This window comes from Xiphophorus couchianus, chromosome 3, assembly GCF_001444195.1.
Source record: "Xiphophorus couchianus chromosome 3, X_couchianus-1.0, whole genome shotgun sequence".
Taxonomy (NCBI): Eukaryota; Metazoa; Chordata; class Actinopteri; order Cyprinodontiformes; family Poeciliidae; genus Xiphophorus; species Xiphophorus couchianus.
In genome coordinates this window covers 8,820,210-8,843,890 of record NC_040230.1, presented here as the reverse complement: position 1 = coordinate 8,843,890, position 23,681 = coordinate 8,820,210, and the positions used below count along the sequence as shown (strand labels likewise).

The window sequence follows — 23,681 nt, the reverse complement described above, 5'->3', positions numbered from 1 at the left end:
TGAAATGTTAAAGGAGCCCAGAGTGGTAATTGCAGTCTTGAGCCCTCTGCCTTTTCAGGTCTTCTGTCTCATCTTTCTCTTGATAACACTCTACAGATTATAGCTTACTGTCCAGTCAAGCACAATGGTACCATGGTTATGAACCATGGAATTGGTACTTCTGGCAGTGTAGACAGGTGCTAAGTCCAACTGGAAAAGGAAATCAACATGCAGAGCTCTCAAATTTCTTAGTAGACCTATTTTGGATTTAGTAAAACTCAGTGGATGCAGAGGCTACGCAAAATCATCGCTGATTATAGAAACATTACAATGCCTATCTCTAGTATCTTAAATTTCTTGGCTTTCCACCTCGATCTTAAATGCAGAAGTTGCGTTCCTATTTTTAATGAAAACCAACAGTCTGATCTGTCCAGGGTGTACTCCACCTCTTCCCCAATGACCTCTGGACAGCCTTTGTCCATACAGCCAAGGATAAGTAGGTATATAAAATGAATGGATGGAACAGTCATTGTATATTTATTTTAAAGTATTTTATGATTTTATTGAAGCGCTGACTCTATGCAGTGACTGACTGACTCACTCACTCATTCACTCAATTTTCAAACAAATGTATGGGGGCACAACATTATGTGCAGCCTGCTTATTTAACAGCCTTACCTTGTGGAGTGCCTCGGTGACTTATGGACACTGTAAAGTCACCAGCCTTCTCTATTGTGATAGTCATATGACTTTTTTGTATCCAGAATCATTGTTCATATCAGTCTTATTTAATATTCATTAGGGAACCTGAGTTTTGGGTTTTCAACAGCTGTCACGCAGAATCATAAAAATGAACGTAAATAAAAGCTTGAGGCATTTCAAGTGTGTAATAAACCTATTTATTCAGTTTCTCTTTTCATATTGAATTGCCTACATTCTTTCTGTGGTTTTCTGGTTTACTTTTATGTACTTGTCTTATTTAAAAGGACCGATCTATTGTGAGCTCGTGGCTTACGCTCGTGCCCGCTGTGCTGTTTGCGCCACGCCAGTGAAAGAAAGGCGGTCAGACGGAGGTAAAGAGCGGGTAAGGCGGAAGGAAACACGAACCTACGAGCAGCAAGGAGCTGTCACTGTCACACCCCCTTTTTTCTTTGAGCACCGCAGACCTCAGCCGAGTCAGACACACTCAGAAGTTGGTTTCAGGAGCACAAACTCGCCCAGAGACAGACAGAAACTGGTTTTTTACACATTTCCACCATTCTACCATTTCCACCAGGACGACTGAATGTGAGGCGGCGGGTGCAGACCGATAAAACGCCGACCGGTAGGTGGTATTTTCTTTTCTTTCCTTAACGAAAGTAAAATATATATATATATATATATATATATATATATATATATATATTATGTATTGTTAAATGATAGGTTTTACTCTAACAATAGATATCGCATTATATTTTTATTATTCATGCAAGGCAGTCACTTGATGAATTTTTGTCAGTATATTTTGGGATGTTCGATTTTTGGGACAACTGAAACAACAAAAAGTTGAATCTACCTTAGCAGAGTGTGTTTATTTTATGTACAGGTTATGACAGGGTGTTGTGGCAATAATTAGCCTCCCTGGCTTTAAAATGCCCCAAAGAAGAATTTTTGAGGCGTTTTAAACCATTTATAGGTTTTGGCGTGCCCCCTAATACGATTCATTCAGCAGTTTCCACAGCCTGATCACTTGAGGATGCAGTTGAGAGCTTCAAGAAAATGGGCTGTTTATTTTAACTAGTTACATGGCTGCTGTTCTTGGTGGTTAGCCCAGTAAAGAATGTTGTGATTACAGGCTTCAATAAATTTTTCCTCCCCCTACAGTGAACAGTTTAAATCCTTAACCAAGACAGCCAAAAATGGCATAAAATGCTCATCTTCTTGGGTTTCCTCGTGTCCATGCTGAATCTGCTTCTGGAGGAAAACATTTGAAAGCTTTACTCATCCTTAGGCTGCAGGATATGGTCTTGAGGTTGATCCTCTTTGGCAAACATCATCTGCATTAAAAGTACACACAAAGGCACTATGAAAGGGTGTGCCTGGCTCATTGAAATGGCACAACTCATTTAAGTTTTTTTTTCCCACGTATGCACTTTGGAAGCGCATATGGAATATTTCCTCTTGAAAGGGAAACTGGTAGAAGTATTACTACTATAGTATTCACCATGTTTGTGCTGTTCTTTAACAATGTACCAGTGAATTCATTGGAGGTTGGAATTTCTTTCTTGATCAGCATATTGGATTTTAGCAAGATGTGGCAATTTTGTTACCATCCTTAAATAGAAAACAAAAAATTGGTATCAGTCAGTAAAAGGCTTAATTTCTTGCAGTTTTTGAAAAAAACATGCATGCTTTTTCTCCTCTTTTATGTATTGTCTTTGATTTTTTTAAAATAACCAAATTAACCAAAGACCTCAGAGAGAACTTGATATTAGTATCTTATAGGAAATGATGACTGAGGCAAACAGCTATTTTAGAGAAAAATTTTTACATCCCCTTTTCTTTTTTTATTTATAGTTGCAAGCCTTTCTTAACAGAACACATTATCTCCTTTAGGGTGAAAGAATTTGGTTAAATACGCCAATTATGCCACTCCTAAACAACCACAAATAACTATGATGTGTATCTGGCATTATGAAAAGAGACCAAACCACATGAAAGCAAACAACTGAGTGTGCTTTAGAAACATATAGAAGTCATAAATTTGACAGACTTTTCCTCACAGACCAAAATAGATTGGACCTTCAGCTGATGAGCTCCACCTTCTGTGCAGAAGAGATCTGCAAATGTGGTGCTGACAGACAGCTTAGGGGTATGTCAGTGTAAGGATGCCTCTGTTACACTCACCAGGGCTTTAAAAAAAACTATGTAGCAGCAGTTAACTCTTGATTATTGTCATAAAAGTGAAAATAGATTGTAAAAGATCCACTTGTCTCACTGCAATCTAAATGTTGCTGAGGTAAAGGAAAATTCTGACTTCTTTTTATTTTGAGTGACACGCCTGTTGATCTTCCAGTTGTCTATCTTGAAGCTACTGTAACTCCCTGAAGAAAAGAGAATGTCAGCTGTTCTCAGAATATCATTAATTTCCAGCCAAGGGAATGATACTGTGCCACATGCAATCCTGCCAGAGGCTTTGTTATTTATTAACAGCTCCAGCATGTACTGAAGCATCTTCAGGGAATACAAAGAGAGTCTGCTACATTTCAACAGCTAAACATTGTGCCAGTGACAGTTGCTGCGGCTTTTCTGAAAAAGGGAGCAGGGTGTCTCAGGGGCACATATAGATAGCAAATGTGATTCCAGCTGCCACTTTGGCATCCCAGTCTTAATGATAGGCTGGCTGATTGAGTGGAGCATTTCTCCTCAAACGCTTTGAGAGGCGTATCAGGTTGCAGTGTCATTGTTGATCAGAGCTGTTTTTGCCCTTACATGAAATAAACAGCTGATGGGGATTATACAGCTGTTCTTGTCTTCTCTGAGGGGAGTCCTAATTAACTGTATGAATGTGTGTTAGTGTATCTTGCAGAAAACAACTCTGTTTGACTTTTCTTCAGATATGACATCACTGATTACTCATTGCTTAGCCACTCTGTGTTTTAGACCTGCTTTTCTAGTTTCACACCTTGTTCCTGTAAAGTTATTTGTCCCTATTTTGCATTTGCATGTGGCTGTATCTTCCTTCTATGTTTTTATAGTGTTAATGACAAATTTAGAAAAAAACACCAGGATTAAGAACTTGACATTCAAATTCCACTTGTGCTTTTTCTTCAGCAAACAAATGATACTGGGAAAGGGACAACCTTATGATAAGATCTGAGTTTGGATATGGGAAAAAAAATATGTCCTTAAATTTAAAAAAATGATCCTCAATGAATGATTCTCAGACATATAATACAAATAACTGAAGTAATTCTATGTCAGTGTGCTTATTGGTGTCTGAAAAACAAATTGTGACTGATGAAAGACCAAAGCTCTCCACGGCCTAAAATCTTAGTGACCAGGCTGCCGACCACACAGGGAGGAGCACCAAGGCAGCTGCAGCCTGTTATCAATAGAGCTGTCGGACTGAAGCACTGGCTGACAGATGTTTTGAAACCTGCTGCTAATACTTCAATTAGTATAATCAAGTTGATCAAGCTTCCACATAGTTAGATAGAGTTGACAAGTGAGAAAATGATTATGTTAGGTTATAAAAGTTGTACAAGTGGACTATCTGTAGTTTGCTTACAGTACCTGAAAAAATTCAAACGCTTCTACAGCTCTGTTCTATGCTGACTGTTAGTATGCAGAACAGGTTAAGAATCAGACTTTGTTCATGAGCTACAGCAGTCAATACAGTCTCTTTTGAATTGTGAACTTTGGAAAATACGGTGAAAAAATATCCAAGTTATCAGGGGAAACCCAAATTTGTAAGAACAATAATTATGATCATGACTTGTATTGCAGTTTGCCATCTATGTAACATGATATTGGCCTTGACTTCAGTTAAATAGCAGTAGCGACTTGGAATTGTGTGTTGGTTTTTTTTAATGATTGGACTCTGGTTCTATCCTTCCTAAAGGGACTTGATCAGTACCCAGAGGTAATACCTGGGATTTTATCTTTACATCGCTATGAAAATTCTTAAGCCAGCTGACACTGGATAATTTACTGCAGTTTAAAAGTGATGCTTCCCATAGTCTAAAATGTTGATGAGTTTGGACAATTGACAATTGAAATATTTTAAAAAGCTTTTTTTCAATTAAGAAAATGGCAGCAGTGTCATAATTCTTCTCTTTGCCTCACCTGGTTAGCACCTCCATCAACCAGCTCCCATCTCTAATCACACCACATTATGTGCATCCTAACATGCCTGTTAGCTTGCTGCTTCTTCAGTATTGGGACATGCCGTTCCTGCAGCCTAAATGATCTTGTATATTATAATTTAAGAAGAGAAGGAGATTTTAAAGAACAACCAAAAATAGTTTTTGTTTATTGGTGTGTGGAGTAGATGTATGGAATGGATTGAATGATGAATTAAAGTGCCGTGATGGCGTAGGGGATAGTGGGACCCATGTTTGGAGGCCTTGAGTCCTCGAAGCGGCCATCGCAGGTTCGACTCCCGGACCCGTCTTCCCTCCTTTCCTGTCAGCCTACTTTCATATAAGGGACACTAGAGCCCACAAAAAGACCCTCTGGAGGGGTAAAAAAAAAGTTCACATATAAACCAGCTCAAAAAACTGTTTAAAAAGGAGCTCATTGGAAAATATGTTCTATAGGATGAGCGTTTTAAAGTCCATAAATGCTATTGATGATATAAAAATAGCATATCATAATTGATATGCTATTTTACAATTAATTTAAATAATTGTACATCTAAAGATGAGAATGTAAGATTTAAATATCATGTAAGGTGGAAGTAATTTCCACAATGTCTTTTTTGTGTTTCAACATTTGATTGATTATAAGTTGATGAGTATGAAAGGGGCAGGACATCATAAGATCTTATATCGTCTACCTGCTCCTTTTCGAGCAGAATTTATAAAATTGCATGTCACTTGGGCATGATAACTTGTTTTTAACTTTTATTTTTTTTCTTCTTTCTTGATTTTACTTTTGTCTATTTGAAATAAATAAATAAATAAATAAATATTGTATAAGAGAAAACGATGGATATATATGGGCTCTACGCTTTCCTCAAGAGACGACCGAGTTTCTCAGGTAGAACATAAATTATTTGCAATGAACTAGTAAGATTTATACTGGACCTAATTAGTGTATGTTGTTACAAGATGGGATTGTTGTGATATTGCACAATGTATCTATGCATAGTGCAGTGAAAACAAACCCACAGTCATACAGTTTTCTTGTGCTTTAATATTTTGTAACATTTAAAATGTTTCACACCAAAAATATTTTAAATTCAGATTAAGATTCCATTAAAAATGTCATCCATTGGCAACCTGTTAGACAAGAATCACCACAAGCAAAAAAGCACAATTGCCCCTTTCCCATTTACCAGAACACATCTTTATCACTCTTCAAATAATTTTGAAAAATAAATTGGTTTGTTAAAAGGCAAACTGAAAACTTTTAGAAGTTGTGTCCCACTTCGCATCGAGGGCAAAGTAAATTTCAGAAAAAGTATATAATGCCAACAGGCATATCTGGTGGTGGTATTGTGATCCTCACTGGTTCACTTGCTTCAGAACCTCGATGAATTTGCATAAACCTTCCTCTTTGGCAAACAAACATGAAGAATAATGTCATCATCTGTTTGTGACCATAACCTAAACTAGATTTAGGTTATGCTGCTAGACAAATGATGCACCAGTAAGCCCATTTCTAAATGCCTGGACCTACCTAGTGAAAGGATGGAAACATAAATTTGTTTGAAATGCTGAAGTTTAAGCTTAAACAGGTCATTCAAGCTCTGAAATTCTTCATTCTGGCTGAATTAAAGACATTCTACAAAGAAGAGTGTAGCAACACTTTTCTAGATTGATAAACAATTGCTAGTGATAGTAATGCTTAAAAACAGATGATATATCTAAAGGTGGCACAACCAGTTACTAGGTTTAGGGGTAAGTGAAGAAATATTTGTTACTGAATGGCACAAAATGAGATATTGTTAAATTATTTCATTACATTTTCCAAAAGCATGGCAAGGCTCAGTCTGACAGAATTAAAGATGTGCAGATAAATAAATGTGAAGTTTCCCTTAGAGTAGACTCTAAAGTGTTTCACAATTTAGTACAGGGCAGATTGCTCATGCGCATTTGTTTACGAGAGCACTTTTTGATTAGTGGAGTATAAATGGTATAAAAAGGGGTGATAGCAAAGGGTGAAATTGCTTAAAACAGACCAAATGATGATGACCCTCCTAAAACAATTATATGCACAGGAGTCCATAAAAAATAAATTGCTGATGTACCTCTTTGTCAGATAGAAATGCATAAATTAGGAAATTGGCCATTCATAATGCAAAGGGCCACATCTGACCGCCTGTCTTGAATTCTGCAGTTGGCTAAAGAAACGGTCTATTGAGGCTCTTCTGCAGGAAATTGCTCTTCTAGAGCCAAGAACAACAAACCTCAACGTACAACAGGAGTAGAATATTCACTGAGCATGAGCTGGAGGCAGGAGACAACAGAACCATTTCAGTTCTTTACCTAAATAGTAACAAGAATGCACAGCAGGACCACCATGCAATTGTGCGTGATGCGCTTAAATTCCCCATCACGTGTATTCTGCAATATCCTCCCTCCAAAATCCCTGAAGATGGCTCTAATAAGAAGAGATCAATTATTTGATCCCTGGCTTGCATGTACTCTCAATTGTTCCTAACATAAAATGCCCCATGGACATTGGCAAGAAATAGAAAGTCTTGCTGTACTAAATTACAATTTTGGGGTCTTAAAGGGAAGCCATGAGATAAAACTTTATAGTGAAAGGTTTGTACAGACCTGTTTGCTTAGAGCATGCAAGTTCAGGAAAACTGCTCTCTGATATCTAAATAACATATTATTAACTAACAGGAAACCACTTGGCATTACCAAATAATGCTTGTCCACTGGTGTGGTGAAGGGACTGTTAAACATTTACCTGTGGCCTTGTCAGGCCTGAGTTTAAAAGTAAAGCTTAACCTAATCTGATGAGCTAAACAAAACACCATATTAGCCCTCTTTATCCCCATTCTGTCAACTGTCACTTTGACATTTAAATGTACAGTAATTTGCATTACTTCCTTTCATACATCTGTGCAAAACAGCTTACCACATCTGCAAACATTTAACTAGCCATACCTTTCACTGATTCACTGGTGAAGAAATAAACTGGTTATTTGCACAAATGTACTTATTTTAAATAGCATTTCTGTTGGTATTTGCACATCTCTTTGAATGCTCTGTTTTTATATTAATATATTTTAAGTAATCTGGTGTTTTTAATGCACAAATACACATGTACTTAAAAAGACGATCCTACTCAGTTTCTTGTTCCTTGGATCTGTGTGTGTTATTTCTGATAATTGCACTGTATTTTATGTTGCAATTTTGTACAGTGGATTTTTCTCAATTTTGTTTATATAGTTAGTTTAATGCTTTTTCTTTGGTGTGATCCTACATGTTACATCTGTTACATCAGAATCTCCCCACTGTGGGACACAAAGGTATATTTCTATTCTTTTATAATTTTGAACCAGCATTTTAGAAATGGGCAATTTACAGTGTCAATACAAGTGGGCAGGCTGGAGAGATCTAATTCAAATATATAAACATTAAATGAATGTAAATGATGCAAAATCCATGCCGCGTGTCATATTCCAAGTTTTGTAGACTAACAATATAAGGAGTCAGATGACTGACAGGAGACGGCCCTCTATGCAAATGATCAGCAACTAAATAAAACCGCCTCTGTTTGATCTGCTCGACATACTGCCTTCTTCCTTCATCACAGCTGCTCAACATGGACTTCAGATCATGCTTTTTACATGCAACCTGGATGATTGAAAGTTTTGTTTAAGAAATTTAATCTTCAGAAATGTTTTATTTTCTTTTTGCTGCAACTTCAGATGTGAAGAGGCCTTTTAAATTAACTCTACAGATATTTTATTTAAAGAGTGTCCTGATTTCTTCACCATCCTTCTGTGTGACAGCTTGATCACAGTGATGTCCAGGTCAACAAGATCCATGCCGAGATCTCGGAGCCGTTCAAGGTCCCGATCAAGGTCCCGTTCGTCATCACAGTCCAGAAGTCGTTCCCGGTCCAGGAAGCACCGGTACAGGTATGAAAGGTCACTGTTGTGTATGAAGGGTCATATACTTCACCTTTGTGGTGAAGGTCATATACTTTTTTTTTCGTGATTGTTGAATGTGCTGACACGCTATTGGCTTTAACATATTGTGACCTGGTGAAGAACAACCATTACATTTAAATACATGAACGAAGATTGCGCTGATTTAAGTGTAATTTTAAGAAAAAGAATCACAAAAAGTGTGCACTAAATTTTCTGATGCCGTCTTTACCTTTTATGTGCTTAAAGTTTTATATTTTGTTGTAATTTATGTAATAATGGCAAAATGATTTGAATTTGTAGCTTTTCTTGTTATCCGGATATTGAATTTCTGTCATGCAAGACCCTTCTTTCTTAGAGTATTTTCAGAGCACGACTCCAATATGAACAGAGCAAGAGGAAATTAATATTTAAGAGTGGGTCTAGCTGCTGATAGAAGCCCTTAGTCAGGCCCAGCTACACTGGCATGACTTTGAAAATCATCTGCAAGTTACTTAAACTGATGGAATAATCTCAATATTTGTCAAGCTTTAAATTTAAAAGCTAGTGTTTGTCTGTGCTCCCTGAGCAGAGAGAGCAGTGAAGCCCAGTCAAGAGGGTGAGCTGTGTGTGCCTGGAAGAAGCTGTGAACCTTCACTGATGTATTTGCTGTTTCTGGCAGAATGTCTGTGGCATTGCAATAAAAAGGCAGGGTTGCTAATTTCCTGGCAGCGCTGCAGCTTGTATTAAAATTAGCCTAAAGAAGAGACATGGAAGGAATCTCATGCTTTATTCTACTTCAAGCCACCATAGCACATGTGCAAATAAGCTTTAACAAACAGGAACTGAAAATGGATGGATGAAGTTAAATATTTACAGAATTAACACTAATACATACATAAACAAATATTCTTTTGAAATATCTGTGTTTATATATATATATATATATATATATATATATATATATATATATATATATATATATAAACCCCCACAGATTCAAAAAACATTTAAACTAGAGGGTTTTGTGTGAAAAAATGTGTGGTGAAAATATTTTCACAAGCTGTCAAAGTTGGCAAAAGACTCTCCACTATGAACTCTCACCTCTAGCAATTTTATATACTAAACACCATCACTTCAGTCAGCGACCAAGTAGGGGCGTCACTAACTTGAAGCATTAAGAAGATCCAGAAAACATGAGAAGTTTTGGTGGAAAAATCATTCTTTCCTAATAACATTTTAAAACTTGAGGAGCCTATGAGTGGCACACATAGAGTCAAACAAGGATTCAAGTAGTTTTTTTTTTTTTTTTCCTGCTTTTATATGGTCCATGTGACTCTGCTGTGCTTCACCACAGCTGTCCAGAGTATCTGTAGCTTGTAAAGTGTGCAGTACTGCTCAGAGTGCTGCCTTCTCTCTTTCGCTATCTATTGCAATGACAAAACATGCAGGGTGAGTTATATGCTTTTACAGATTATATGGATTCAGAATGTATTTGCATGTTCTGTGGATCTGCTTTCCCTGCCCATTTTGACGTTGTATCTTGCATGCGTTTATTTGGACTTAGATGAATTTCAGTAAGGTTTTACTTATTATAACTCTTTAGCATTGAATGCTTGGCTGTCATTTCCAATTCCAGCGGCATAAAAAGGTTACAAAAAAATTCTGCTGATTAAATCTCTGAGTCGCTAAAGAAAACTGCTGTCTGTGTAAAATGTGCAACTTTCATAGTCTAAAATATACAACTAGAAAGTTGCGGATATAGAGTAAAAAAGTTGTTTCATCTCAGAAAAGCATGTTTTGCATAAAATGACTGCTTTAGGATATCAAGAAAGGTATAGAAACATAACTCCAAAACTGTGTTAAAGCCTCAGGTTTGTGTGCCCCACATTTGGAAATGCAGCAGAGCCCCCTTGTGGTCATGCCAGGCTCGGCAGCATTTCTTAGAGGAATTTTGCCTCTCTCCTATTGGACCTTCTCTCAACATGAAAACACAGATGTTATGTACCAACATGTGTTTTATAACTTTTAGCTGACACACAGCAGGTAGACACAACACATTTTAAGTACATCCTGCAGTTTAAAGTTTTAGGAAAGGTGTTTATGTTTTCATGCCAATGATAAACATCTTGAGCCTGTTAAAGCTGTTATTTGACTAATTTTACTCATTTTCTGTCAAAGCTGTTGTCCTTAAGAGTACGGATGTGTTGGTCAGCAGTATCCACTTTATAAATATCAAGCTTTGATGTGCTAATGCATAATTTTGTTAAGTTGGATTTCTGTAAGAACTATAAATAAAAAATATCTATTTTTTCACTCTTCAAGCAAACTTAAACTTTAACTACCCCAAGAATAGAATGTTTATGGTAAAATAAAAACAAGGATTTCTGAAAAACAACCCAACATGTAAAACAACCCAACATGTCAGAACAACACGTCTGTTTGCATCAACCCCAGGTTATGGTATAGACTGAATTCATAAAGATAAAACCTCACTAACCAGCTTTACAACAGAGCTCCATTTTATGATAATATATGTTAGAAGCTGGTGCTGTGTGAATAATCTGAATTTACAGATTTTGGCTGACTCTTTGCACACTCAAAAGTGTGATGCCCATTACATACGATCATTCAGTTACATTGCAGGTGACTGTCGCTCAAAAAGAAGAGTAATCGTTTTGTAATCTGAGCCCCTGGGAAAGACTCTTAACCACAAGTTGATTACCAATCCATATATCGGTGTATAAATGTGTTTATGTGTGTGAGTACAATTAAGTTAGTGTGGTCCTTGTAGAGCACTTTGAGTGGTCAGTCACGACTATAAAAGCGCAATAGATAAACCTTAGATTAGATGGGTTGTTAATTAGACAGGCCATCAAAGCCTGCAGTCGGCTGAATAGAGACATATTCTCTTATGCAGAATGGAAAAATATGCCTCTTATTCTGCGGTAACTCAAAAATAATGCTATTTTTTGCAGCACTGCAAAAGATACCATCATCAAAACAAGTTTAAAAATACAGAAAACAATAAGTTCAATGTCATAAGAAATAAAATGCCAATGGAACCAGTACTTTTTAATGGTATTCAATAATTATTGACCCAAAACAAGCTGCTATCTTGCTGACAGTTTTTTTTTTTCATATTTCATGTGTACCAAGATAAATACTTGATCATATTTTGCTATATTTGGAGTTTTGCTTACCAATTTTGGCTTAGCAACAGCATTTCCTTTATAAGATTAATTGGTTGCGCTCCATTTGTTTCAGCACCACGACTATTCATTTCGGGACAGAAGTATTTTCAAAATGTGTATTTTGTGTAGGTTGTGGAAAAGTACAGGAGGTTTTTTTTATCCATCTGATTAGGAGCTAATAGCAATATATAGGGTATGGGCAGTGCGATGCTAATTTATGATACAGATAACTCTTGCAAATTGAGCCTGTCAATTTATATGGCAATTTACATGACAGTAAAACTTTGGAACAGCATGACAGAAATTCTTGTTTTTTAAAGAGTGCTGGTTCATTTCGATCAACAGAGCAGCTATTTTTCTTGACTACTGTGATAAGTGAATCCAAACCTAGCTGGGAAAATACTCCCAGTATACCCATCTGTCCAATCTGTTTAGTCAAAGAGTTCAAAATCTTTATCATGAGAAAAATGTTTCTAACTATAGCTTTTTTTAAATTACCACATGCTGTCTTTTCTCTATACTTCTTCATAGCTCTAGGTCTCGGTCAAGATCTCATTCTCCATTTCACAACCGGGAGAAGAAATATCCAAGGGCGTACCAGAACAACAGAGAGTTCAGAGGGTATCACCGTGGCTTCCGGAGGCCCTACAATTTTAGGGGTCGAGGAAGGGGCCACTTTAACCGTGGACGCTACCACCGTGGGGGTGGTGGCTACAACAACAATAACTTTCGTCCGTACTGGAAAAATTTCAAGCAGTACCCTCAAAAACAGCAGCAGTATCAACAGCAGCAGCAGCAGCAGCACCAGCAGCAACAGCAGTACAATCATTCAAGAGGGCGATCACACAATGTGCAAAAACGCTCAGGAAGTCCCCCTCAGGGTCACTCTCAGCAATCTGACAGATCGTCCTCTCCCTTGTCCAGACACTCACAGCATTCTTCTTCCTCATCACACTCCTCCTCTCCGAAACGTAGGGCTGCCTCGCTGCTGAATAATCAAAACACCAAAGATGTCAAGGAGAAGCATCTGGCTTCCAAGGAAGTCCAAAAAGGAGGAGGGGGAGATGACGAGCCAGTGGAGCATGTTGGGTTATTGGCAGGAGATGCTAGAGAAGGTGCAGGCTGTGGGAAAGCTGAGAGGACCTGGCAGAGCCTGACAGACTGCAGTAGTCCAAAGAGAAGCAGTCCCCTTTTCAACACTGAAGCTAATGTTGGGCAAAGCAACCAAACTGTTAATCAACCAAGTCCCATCAAAATCACAAATGACACCAGGAATGGCTCTCCTATGACGGAGGTGGCATCAGGTTCCTCCACAGTCAGAAAGGCCTCTAATGAAGGTCTTAATCCCATGCTTTCCAGCTTTGACTTCTTCACCACTGAGGAATACCTGGATGGAGATAAAACGGCCCTCTCCATTGCTTTTAAGAAGTAAGGCTCATCTTTTAAGTTTTCTGGCGTAATCATACAAATTTATTTTGTTCCGTCTTCAAACTTGCAACAGATTGCATTGTTTGATGAGGTTAAAGCATTTTAATGTTTCATTTAACCTGGTTTTGTTCCATAGGTCAAATGCATACTTTTCTACTAATTTAATTGAGTTTTTTCTTGCATGAAATGTTTTATCTCTTTTATTCCTTAGGTTTTTGGAGGAGCACACCAAAAAATCTAAATCTGCTTGGGAAAATGGCAAAGTCAAAGAAGCCAGTGATGTGGATAATGAAAAAGGAAAATCAAACGGGAAAGCTTCAGTAGTTTCCTCTGACTCTTTCCCAAAACAACGCAAGGAGGACACTGACAGGGAAATGTCCCTGAGAAGCTTTTTGAAGGCCTCCCCATTTTTGTCTGCTGAATTGGAAGACGAGGATGATGATATCATCATCAGGCCACCTTTAAAGTCACTCCAGAAAGAGTGGCAAAATGGAGATGAGGCTTCAAAGCCAAAGAGCAAGGCCTCTCATTCAGCCCAAAAATTCTTTGAAAAGTGGCAAAATGCAGCTTGTGCAGAGTTTGGGCAAACAGAGGTTGATGCCATGGTAAGGGAGATGTATCTCAGTGGAAAACTGGATAAATCAGAAGCCACTGCTGCTGCACTTGGTAAATGTGAGCCAGCAAGAGATTTCAAGGACCTGTCTTCAGAAATGAGCTTTAAAATAAGGAAGACAGCCAAATCTCCCTCTTTTCAGTGTCCTGAAACACCACTGAGTCAAAATTCTGACAGAGAGTTGTTTTTGGTCAGAGGAGAGGACAAGCCTCTTATATTAAGAAAACAGGAACCAAAGTGCAATGTAAGAATGGATTTTCTAAGAGATGACCCTATAAGGTGAGTGTCCATAAACAGATTCAAGTATTATGTGTTTGACTGATTAATGTTTATTCTCTCTGAACAACTGATCTCTTTGCCATGGTTTGAAATTTAAATGGTTTCAGTCAGAGACGTGAACTGCAGGGAAGCCAATTTGATAAAAGGGTTGTGGTTATTCTAGTTGTTGTAACTATCCCATGCAAATAAATTGTGTAGGCATAACATTATGACCACTGGCAGGGGGAGTGAACATGACTGTCTCCTTGTGGCACCTATTACTGAGTGGCAACTAGTGAACACTTTGTCGCCAAACTCGATGTGTCAAAAGTAGGAAAAAATGGAAATGCATATGGTTTTGAATGGGTGTTACAAGGGTCAAATTGTGAAGGCTAGATGACTGGATCAGAGCAGTGACAAAAATGTAGCTCTTGTGCTGTTCCTGGTCTGCAGTGAACTTAAAGGATCTGCTATTAATATATTGATGTCAGACCACTTTCAGGGATTTAGTAGAGCCCATAACCTAATGAGTCAGGTCTGTTTTAGTAACAACAACCTAGGAACCAGCTCAAGGGTTGGCAGATGGTCATAACGTTATGGATAATTACTATATATAAGGAAGACTTTTAATAAAAATACATATGCATATCTCAAAAGTGATGGCAATGTTCCATTCTGAAAGGTCAGTATACTTTGGGGAGTTTTTCTTATACCCAGTAACTTCACAAACCTCTATAGTTATCATACAAATGGTGAAAGAACCTATAAAATAATGATTTGAAATTAAAGATTAAAAATGTTTTCATTTGCATTTTGAATTGCTTATATATTTTTTTATTTAACTTTTACTCACAGTTCCTTTTTTTGGAGACTGTTGTAGTCAGATGCATTGGGCTGCCTTGTCATAGAGAACAGCACTGATAGACTGCGCTGTTGTCATTTCAGCTCTTCAGATATTTTAGCCGAAGAGCGCCAGTTGTCTCAGGACTTGGTGCAGTCATCGAAAAAGCATCAGGAGTTTCGCTCCATCTTTCAACACGTTCAGGCTACTCAGTCACAGAGAAGCCCATCTGAGCTGTTTGCTCAGCACATTGTCACCATTGTTCACCACATCAAGGGTGAGTCACATGTCTGCTCTATATTTTATCACAGTTTCTACAGCTGGTATGAATTTTGAAGTAATAAAAATAAATGGGCTCAATTTTTTCAGAATTTTACTTGAGTCATTGAAGTTCAGAACATGATGAAGCAACATTGAGATAAAAATACTGTAACATATTTAAAAGGAACATAAAACAGCAATGGTCTTTGTTGAAAAATCTACTTAGGAGACTTATCTGGACACACAGTACAAGCTGCATTACCCATCACAACTTTATAAACCCATACAGCCATAATGGATTGGGTTGAAAGGCATTGGAATCTATGTGATTGGATTACACTGGAATGAATTGGGTTGATTTTGATTTAACTTTCTTGTCTTGCCTTGTTGTGAACTGGCACTATATGAGAAGTGAATTGAAATAAATACCCATAGCCTCTTCTGTTTGAACCTTTACCCTCTCAGCCCAGCACTTTCCGTCTTCTGGCATGACTCTAAACGAGCGATTCACCTTGTACCAAAGGCAAGCAGCAGAGAAGGAAATGATGAAGCCAAGAAAAAGCCCAGAGATACACAGGTAGAGTCGCCTATTGAGTGACCCTCTCACCTTCAGTGTGCTGTGGCTTCACGTCCTCTTTTAACAGCTGTCAGGTATTTCTTTCATCTTTCCTATCTGATAATCAACAGACTTTCATGGATTTTTGTCTTTTTTTGTTCTCACACTTGGTGGACGTCAGTTTTGTTGTCTGACAATTCTTTTTCTCTTTATTCCATTTTATGTTGCTTTCTTGGTCCAGCATAACTTGCTGTTTATTTGGTGGCTATTCAAGTGTCGACCACATGCCATCTTGTTTTTTTTGGCCTTAACTGTGATTCTTTCCCACAGGCGGATTGATGTTTCACCAAGTGCTTTTAAGAAACACCCTCAGCTTTTCGAGGCGATGAAAAGCTCAGAGGATGGGACTTACAAGGTGACTGAACACTTTGCTGTATGACATTTGTTGGAAAAACTGCAGCAGACAAGCGAGAAGCCAGATGCCTTTAGACTGCACCCTCCTGAAGCCCCTGGCTTTCCATGAGGGAAGATGGTCAAAGTCTAAAAAAATGAAAAAAAGGCACTTTGGCCTTTTTGTTTGTTGTATCACCTCACATGGTGATTTGTTTGTATTGTGGGCACAAGCTTGACTGAGGCTAATAAAGCAATATGGTCAGGAATGGACGTGCCAAAGCCTGTCCAAGGGACTCTTAAGAAATGTCTTTGTAAGTATGCTCTAAAAAATAATGAAAAAAATATTAACAATAACAAAAGAGAAACTAAAATAACCAACATTACAGTGTATTGCAAAAGTACTCGTATCCTTTCACCTTCTCCACAAGTTTTTGCATTAAAACTTCAAACCTTCAATGTATTTCATTTGATTTTTATGTGAATGACCAAAACAAAGTAGTGCATAATTGTGAAGTGGAATGAAAATGATCTAGGAATTGTTTTATTTCTTTTTTTACAAGTACAAATGTGAAAATGTTTCATGCATTTATCTGTCCTACTAAGTATGTAGCATTTAGATGCAATTACAGCTGCTGGTTTTTGGGATATATCTTTAACAACTTTGCACACCCAGAGACTTTAGATTTTCTGTCTAAACATCAATTGATCCTGCAACAGATTTTAAATTAGATTCAGATCTACACCTTTCTTATAAAACTAACATGTTTTTGGATTAACCATATCATTGTGGCTCTGGCTTTGTTTTAGCGTTATTGTAGGTGATGATCCACCCAAGACTTTGCAGATTAACCAGTTTTCTTTAAAGATTTCCCTGCATATATCCACATAAATCTCTCCAACAATACCAGCTTCCCTGCTCCTGCTGCAGAAAAGGCACTTCAACAGCATGATGCTGCCACCATCATATCTTAGGGTGAAGGTGATATAGTCAGGATGTTTGTTTTCCTCCACTCAGAATTTAGTAAGTCCTTCAAAACATTCTGGTGTCATTAAAGCAGGGCATAGCCTCTAACCCATACATTTAGTTCTAAACACTCAAACCTTTTACACAGCATCTATTTTTATGCTAAGATTAAGGGGTAGGGTTAGGGTTAGTGCTTCTAGTGGGAATTCTATTTAGGAATATAAGGATAAAGGGTGCTGAATACAAATGCATGCTACACTTTTCAGCTTAATATTTGTAAAAACAGGTCTTAAAGCACGTGCCATTTTTCTTTCCACTTCCATTTTGTGATCATTTGTGTTTGGTCACAAAAAAATACACTGTAGTTTGTAGTTGAAACTTTTGCAAAGTACTGTAACCACTTAATGTAACTGCACTTGGTTCCACATGATTGATCACAGTTTCCTTTTCAATGTGCTCTGACACATTGAGTCAGCTTGCAAATGGGAAATGCAAACATTGCTAGGGTAAACATGAACTACTTTAGTTGGAAAAACAAATTGAACAGGTTTTGTATGAGTTGTGCATTTACACTGTGGGATTTCCTAAAGCTTACATAAACCTTTAGAGTATTATGTTTTCTAATTGGATCAAATAGGTTGAATTGGCATAAAGAGTACAGTGTTTTCTTGGAATTATTTTTATTGGCTTAAACAGAACCACAAACAGAGCCTGACTTGTTGTGAATAAATTGGGTCAAAATTAATCACTATTATAATGAACAGAGTTGTATTTATTTGGATTCATGCTTAGGTTGTATTTCTGCAAAATGACTCGTGAAACACTGCGGAACCAGTCATTTACATTTAAACCCCACCTTCCATACAAGCAATGTTGTTAGTTCATTGTATCAGTATGAAAGCCAAATTTAAATAAAGTGAAGTTTGTTTAAACCAGGAAATTTATCAGACAACTTGCTCTCAAAGCACTTTGAATGTGGCAATCAACATCAGGAAGCACAGTGAAATATGTAAGGCGAGTGAAGTGTGGAAGATATACTGGTGCTATTTGATGGCTCAAGATTCATAAAAGCACAAAAAACTTTGACTAGAAACAAGTTGATTTGAAAAGGTAATGGACTGTGTATCTGAGACAAATCTTAACCCTTTTCCAGCTGATTTCCACAATATACTGAAAATGTCAAGTCAAAAGCTGCTAAAATAAGTACTCCTACTGATTGGACCCAGCACTTGTTGGTAGTTTGATTCTGAAGCGGCTTGGTCTTATTCAGGTCATCTGTTTGTGAATGATGCATTCCTCCCTCCCCCTTTTTCTCACGACTTAGTGCACAACCCATTGACTGACAACAGAAAGACAATTATCTTGCTAATCCAAAGTCTGTCCACGACGTTCTGTTCTCTGTTTTGATTTGCCCAGGACGGTGGGGAAAAACTGAAGGGTGACCCAATGGATCTTCGTTTGGACATAGAGCGTCGTAAAAAATATTCCATGCATGACAGAGTTACAGGAGATTCCCAAGATTTTGGTCAAGAGAAATCAGAGGAAAATTGCTCAAAATACCAAAAGACATCAAAGTATGTGCAGATACCTTGTATTTTAGAGTTGTTGTTTAATTCTGGTCATGTAGGCGACATTTCATGAATTTGTGGATTTTTTACTTCTTTCTGCAGAAAAAGTGTCAGGAAACGCTCTCGCTCCAGCTCATCCTCCTCTTCCTCATCCTCCAATTGTCAGAATGATGAAGATTTAATACATGGGAATTTAGAGTCTAAAGATGAAATCTTTAGCAAGGCACAGCTTGGACAGAGGGAACCACCCGGAACAATGGAAGTAGCACGAGCACAAGACGAATTTGTGAGTTTATTTAGCAGCATGGCTTCAATTATTGTCTCAATACCAACCATTTCATTTCTTTGTAACTCAAAGAACAAGTCAGCCAATCACAGGACAGTAACTCAATGCATTTAATCAATTAGATGTAGTGAGTGTTACTTGCAGAATTTAAAACTGATCATCAGAATGGAAAAGACAGGGAATTTTAGGGATATTAAACACAATGTGTTTAATTTTTGATGCCAGATTGACTGGTTTAAGCCCTACTGATCTGCAGGGATTTTCATGTATATCAATCTCTTTAGGTTAAAGGAAATGGTATAGGAAAGAGAAAATATCCAGTTGTGTGGATGAAAATGTATTGTTGATTTCAAGAGTTGAACTGATTCTAGAGAAGAAGGCAATAAAAGTTGTAGCCACTTGTACCAACCAAGGTATGCTGCAAAATGCAATAGCAGGAGAAGAACTCAACCATTGCAACTCCTGGCAGGTAACAGCAGGAAACAGAGCTCCAATTTAAATAGGTTCACAAAAAATGGACAGTAACAGAATTCAGATTGCTTTCTCAAAGATGCAGAAATTGGTGTATGATCGAAATTTGGAGTAAATATCATGAAAGCATGTTATTCATGAATCATGGTGGTGAAGGTATAATTGTATGGGAGGATATTGTCTTGGTACATTTCGGGAATTATTCAAATGCACATCAGTCTTGTTATGGCCGGAGTCTACCCATCTTCTGAAGCCAGCAGGATAATCCACATCACAAGCCTCAAATTATCTTAAGATAATTTCTTTTATATGCAAAATCAGTTTATTTTGCTCCAACAGCCTCCACAGTAACCAGATTTAAAGATGTCAATACTACAAAGCAAGTGGAGAAACTCAAGAGTCTACACCAATCACATTAATAAAATTATAATTCTAAAGGCTCAGCTGGGATTAGCAAGGTGTATCTAATGAACTGGCTAGTGGGTGGCTGTTGCTCAGCATTTGCCCAGATTTCATCTTTTTTTTGTTAACTCCAGAAAATCCAAATCCAAAGAAGGAACTGGAACAAAAGCAGCCATCAGGGAAACAGCTCACACAGTGACCAAGTGAACATGGCAATAAACACAAAAAATGAAGACTGGAACTCCAAGTTCAGCCCCAAAAGCAAAACATACTTTATGGTAAAGATTATTCTGTTTCTTCTTCATTTTTCCAGTTTCTTCGCTATTTTTATCACTCATATCTCTTTGTGATATCTTCTTTGCTTCCTAACTTTTGTAGCATGACAAGAGAGGCAATGAAGCTACGTGGGTAGAAAACCAAGAGCAAGGTCGGGGAACCGTTCCTCCTGGAAGGACACGATTCATCATCCGCAAACCCACTGGCAATGCTTGTACAATTAGTGCGAGATGGGCTGTTAATAAAGAGGCAGATCAGGACCACAAAGTGGAAGAAATCAATGGACAGTCTTGAACGATGGAGAAATCTGTAGAAGATGAATAATCAATTGTGTGGAATCCATATATGCATCAGCTAGAATGGATTAATTGATGCTGATTAAAATATTTTAAGACAGCAGGATACCCTGCTTTCACTATACATTTAACATCTCCTATTTCAGGTTGCACTTTGTGACTATTGGTAGCACTGTTTAAGAAGGTTTCTTATAAACATTACATTTAAATTTATAGTTTGTGAGTTCTTTCATGCAGCGTTTTTTTGTTGCAAGATTTCATTTCTCATTCAGGCCAATGAAATCTTCATTGCTTTTTTTATTGCTTGTACAATTTAATCAAATAAGTCTTTGTAAAAATAGAAGTACATGATTTAGGAGGAAATATTACACTGCCAGTACTTTCATCATGATAAAAAAAAACATCTTGTTTGCAAATAACCAGAGATGAACATCATGTGACCCTGATCTGACAATGGGACCAAACTGTGCAGGGTTAAAGCTTAAATAGCACAGTATCTAGGCATAACATCCAACCACTGTTACACCAGTCTTTCTTGGAGTACTGAACATTTAGCATGAGCATAATGGTTTCAAATATTTCTTTACAGTTTGTTTTGGTTGATCTTAAACACTTTGGATTTGCAAAATAGGCAAATTAATTCCAGTTTATTTAACTGGGAAGACTGGCTTTTTAATATGATGGGAATAGAGAAAATAGTTTTTATTACTTAAGTCTTTCATATATTTCTATGGTTTGTGAATGTCCATCGAATCTATAATATCCAGATATGTAATTTGCGTGAACTTTGCTCACTTAAATATGATAAAAGCAAGTGAATTTGTCCTGTCTGTAGTTTGTAACAAACAAAAAAAAAATGCTCAGTGCTTGAATGAATGTATTAGTTCTGTGGATTGTGTCTTTTTTAAGTTTAGGATAAAATTCACCGGTCTTACATGTATGTTACAGGCCAACTGATTTAGATGACAGTTTGATGGGTTAAAGGTGATCTTGTTAAATAATATTACAGTTTTTTCTGGTTTTCAATGTGTTTTTTTTCCTCTGTGGTTCTAAATTAAAGAGACTGATTACCTAAGTGAGTTTGCTGACTTGGCTTATTAAAGTGAGCTTATGTAAAGCAAGCCTTTATCAATTTAAATAAAAAAATCTTCCAAGGAACAACATTTAATAGAATTTATAAAAGTTTTCTTCAATTGATTCTTTGAAAGACTATCATAAGGCCTGATGACATATTGCTAAAGACTATCTAAAATTTTAACCCTCTAAATTTAATTCATTAAATACCTTACAATGAATTGCTCTCAATGTGAGTTGTTTATTTTAGCAGTCTATTACTAAAGAAAGGAACAACATAAATACATTTTACATAGAAAAATACATATTAAAGTATTCTGAAAATTTAGTGTGAATGATGAAGAATAAATGTGGTTTGGGTTTTTTGCTCATGGAGTTTTAAACAACTGGAAATAGGACAACTCAGTTCAGGACATAACCAGAGGGTAAACAGACAGAAACCCGCAGCCAGAGTTGTTTCCAAACATAAATTTGATCAGGTATGTAAGGTTTTTACTTTTTGTGTACTTTGTTAGTGCAAAATGTCTGTTGAGGTATGCAGACTGCTTTAAGTCAACCTTAAAGCAGAATAAAGCAGCAAAATAGACATTACCTGGAAAAATGTGACTTGCACAGTCCCTGCATGACTCGATAGTGTGATGTCGGCTTTTCTGGCTATTTTTAATGGAAAAAACATGCCCAATTATGCTGTTGCACATCTGTGCAACAATGCTAGTCAAAACCAGCTATCAAAATGCAGCCAGAACTTTAGTTTTCAGAATTAGAGTATTGATGGCTTATAACAGAACGCTTTTAAATCTCTCCAAAGGTTGCCAGTTTGTGCTGATCTCAGTTGACTTTTCTTCTGACTTTTTCTTCCTTGCTTGAGAAATTGCCATGCAAATTTTCACTTTATGATCTCATGTCTGCAGCTGCAGACTTTGTTCTCACATTTCACATTTGTGTTCAGTTTATATTATGTTATGGAGTGAGTTTGGTATTTCAGACATAAACTCATCATTCTTTGGTAACTTTCAGCACCATGCTCAGCTTCTTTTTGCTCGATTTCACAAATGTTTACCACTTGTAGGTTTTGGACAATAAAAAAAACTCAACTACAACCCTGAGCACAACTGGAAAAAGAGTTCAAAATTCTACACATTCTCATGATTAAAGTGGTTTTCATAAAGTTGCAAATATGTCATAATTCTATATAATAAAACCACATATTCACTTCAAATGTTTACCACATGTATTTACAGCTACTACTGCTCAGTTTTTGAAACAATTTCTAAATGAATAAAATAAGATAATTCAAGTAAAATGTTGACATATAGAGGGCTGCACAGTGGCGCAGTTGGTAGTACTGTTGCCTTGCAGCAAGAAGGTCCTGGGTTCGATTCCCGGCCGGGGTCTTTCTGCATGGAGTTTGCGTGTTCTCCCTGTGCATGCGTGGGTTCTCTCCGGGTACTCCGGCTTCCTCCCATAGTCCAAAAACATGACTGTCAGGTCAATTGGTTTCTCTAAATTCTCCCTAGGTGTGAGTGTGTGTGTGCATGGTTGTTTGTCCTGTATGTCTCTGTGTTGCCCTGCGACAGACTGGCGACCTGTCCAGGGTGTACCCCGCCTCTCGCCCGGAACGTAGCTGGAGATGGGCACCAGCAACCCTCCCAACCCCATTAGGGACGAGGGTGAACAGACAATGGATGGATGGATGGATGTTGACATATAGCATGTAGTTGTTTTCTACATCACTTAGCAAGTTCCTAATACATTAAAATCTTGGGCATTTTGGAAACCCTGCCTGTGTGAATAAGAAGGTTACTTGGGCAAGAATTAATATCCTGGCAATCCCTTTTCTAACTGACCTGAAAAAACACAATTAGAGCAAGTAAATGGTCAAAGGTGACACACTCTCATTCACAGTAAAGGGAAGCAGCGACCAGGTAATTGAAGCATTTGGTTACATGATCATCAACAGGTGTGGCCACACCTATAAAAGCCAGAGAAGTGGCAGTTTTCCAGTTTTAATAATTGTGATACAA

The 23,681-nt window shown here is 37.4% G+C and overlaps 1 protein-coding gene across 5 annotated transcripts; it reads left to right on the top strand.

Annotated features, from left to right (window-relative positions):
* The first annotated feature begins 965 nt into the window (after window positions 1-965).
* thrap3a (thyroid hormone receptor associated protein 3a) lies at window positions 966-21,658 on the top strand. Of its 5 annotated transcripts, XM_028012643.1 has the most exons (12): window positions 966-1,063; window positions 1,144-1,303; window positions 8,660-8,788; window positions 12,502-13,398; window positions 13,610-14,290; window positions 15,215-15,387; window positions 15,837-15,948; window positions 16,258-16,342; window positions 18,701-18,858; window positions 18,955-19,138; window positions 20,146-20,289; window positions 20,390-21,658. In XM_028012643.1, the coding sequence occupies exons 3-12, from the start codon at window positions 8,673-8,675 to the stop codon at window positions 20,579-20,581; spliced, it is 2,742 nt and encodes a 913-aa protein (XP_027868444.1). In that variant the 5' UTR covers window positions 966-1,063; window positions 1,144-1,303; window positions 8,660-8,672; the 3' UTR covers window positions 20,582-21,658. The 5 variants fall into 5 exon arrangements, 4 of the variants coding, with proteins under 4 accessions (XP_027868444.1, XP_027868446.1, XP_027868443.1 ...); XR_003594911.1 differs by lacking the exon at window positions 20,390-21,658 and adding an exon at window positions 19,423-19,607 and having other exon boundaries at window positions 976-1,303; window positions 20,146-20,253; XM_028012642.1 differs by having other exon boundaries at window positions 991-1,303.
* The last annotated feature ends 2,023 nt before the right edge of the window (window positions 21,659-23,681 follow it).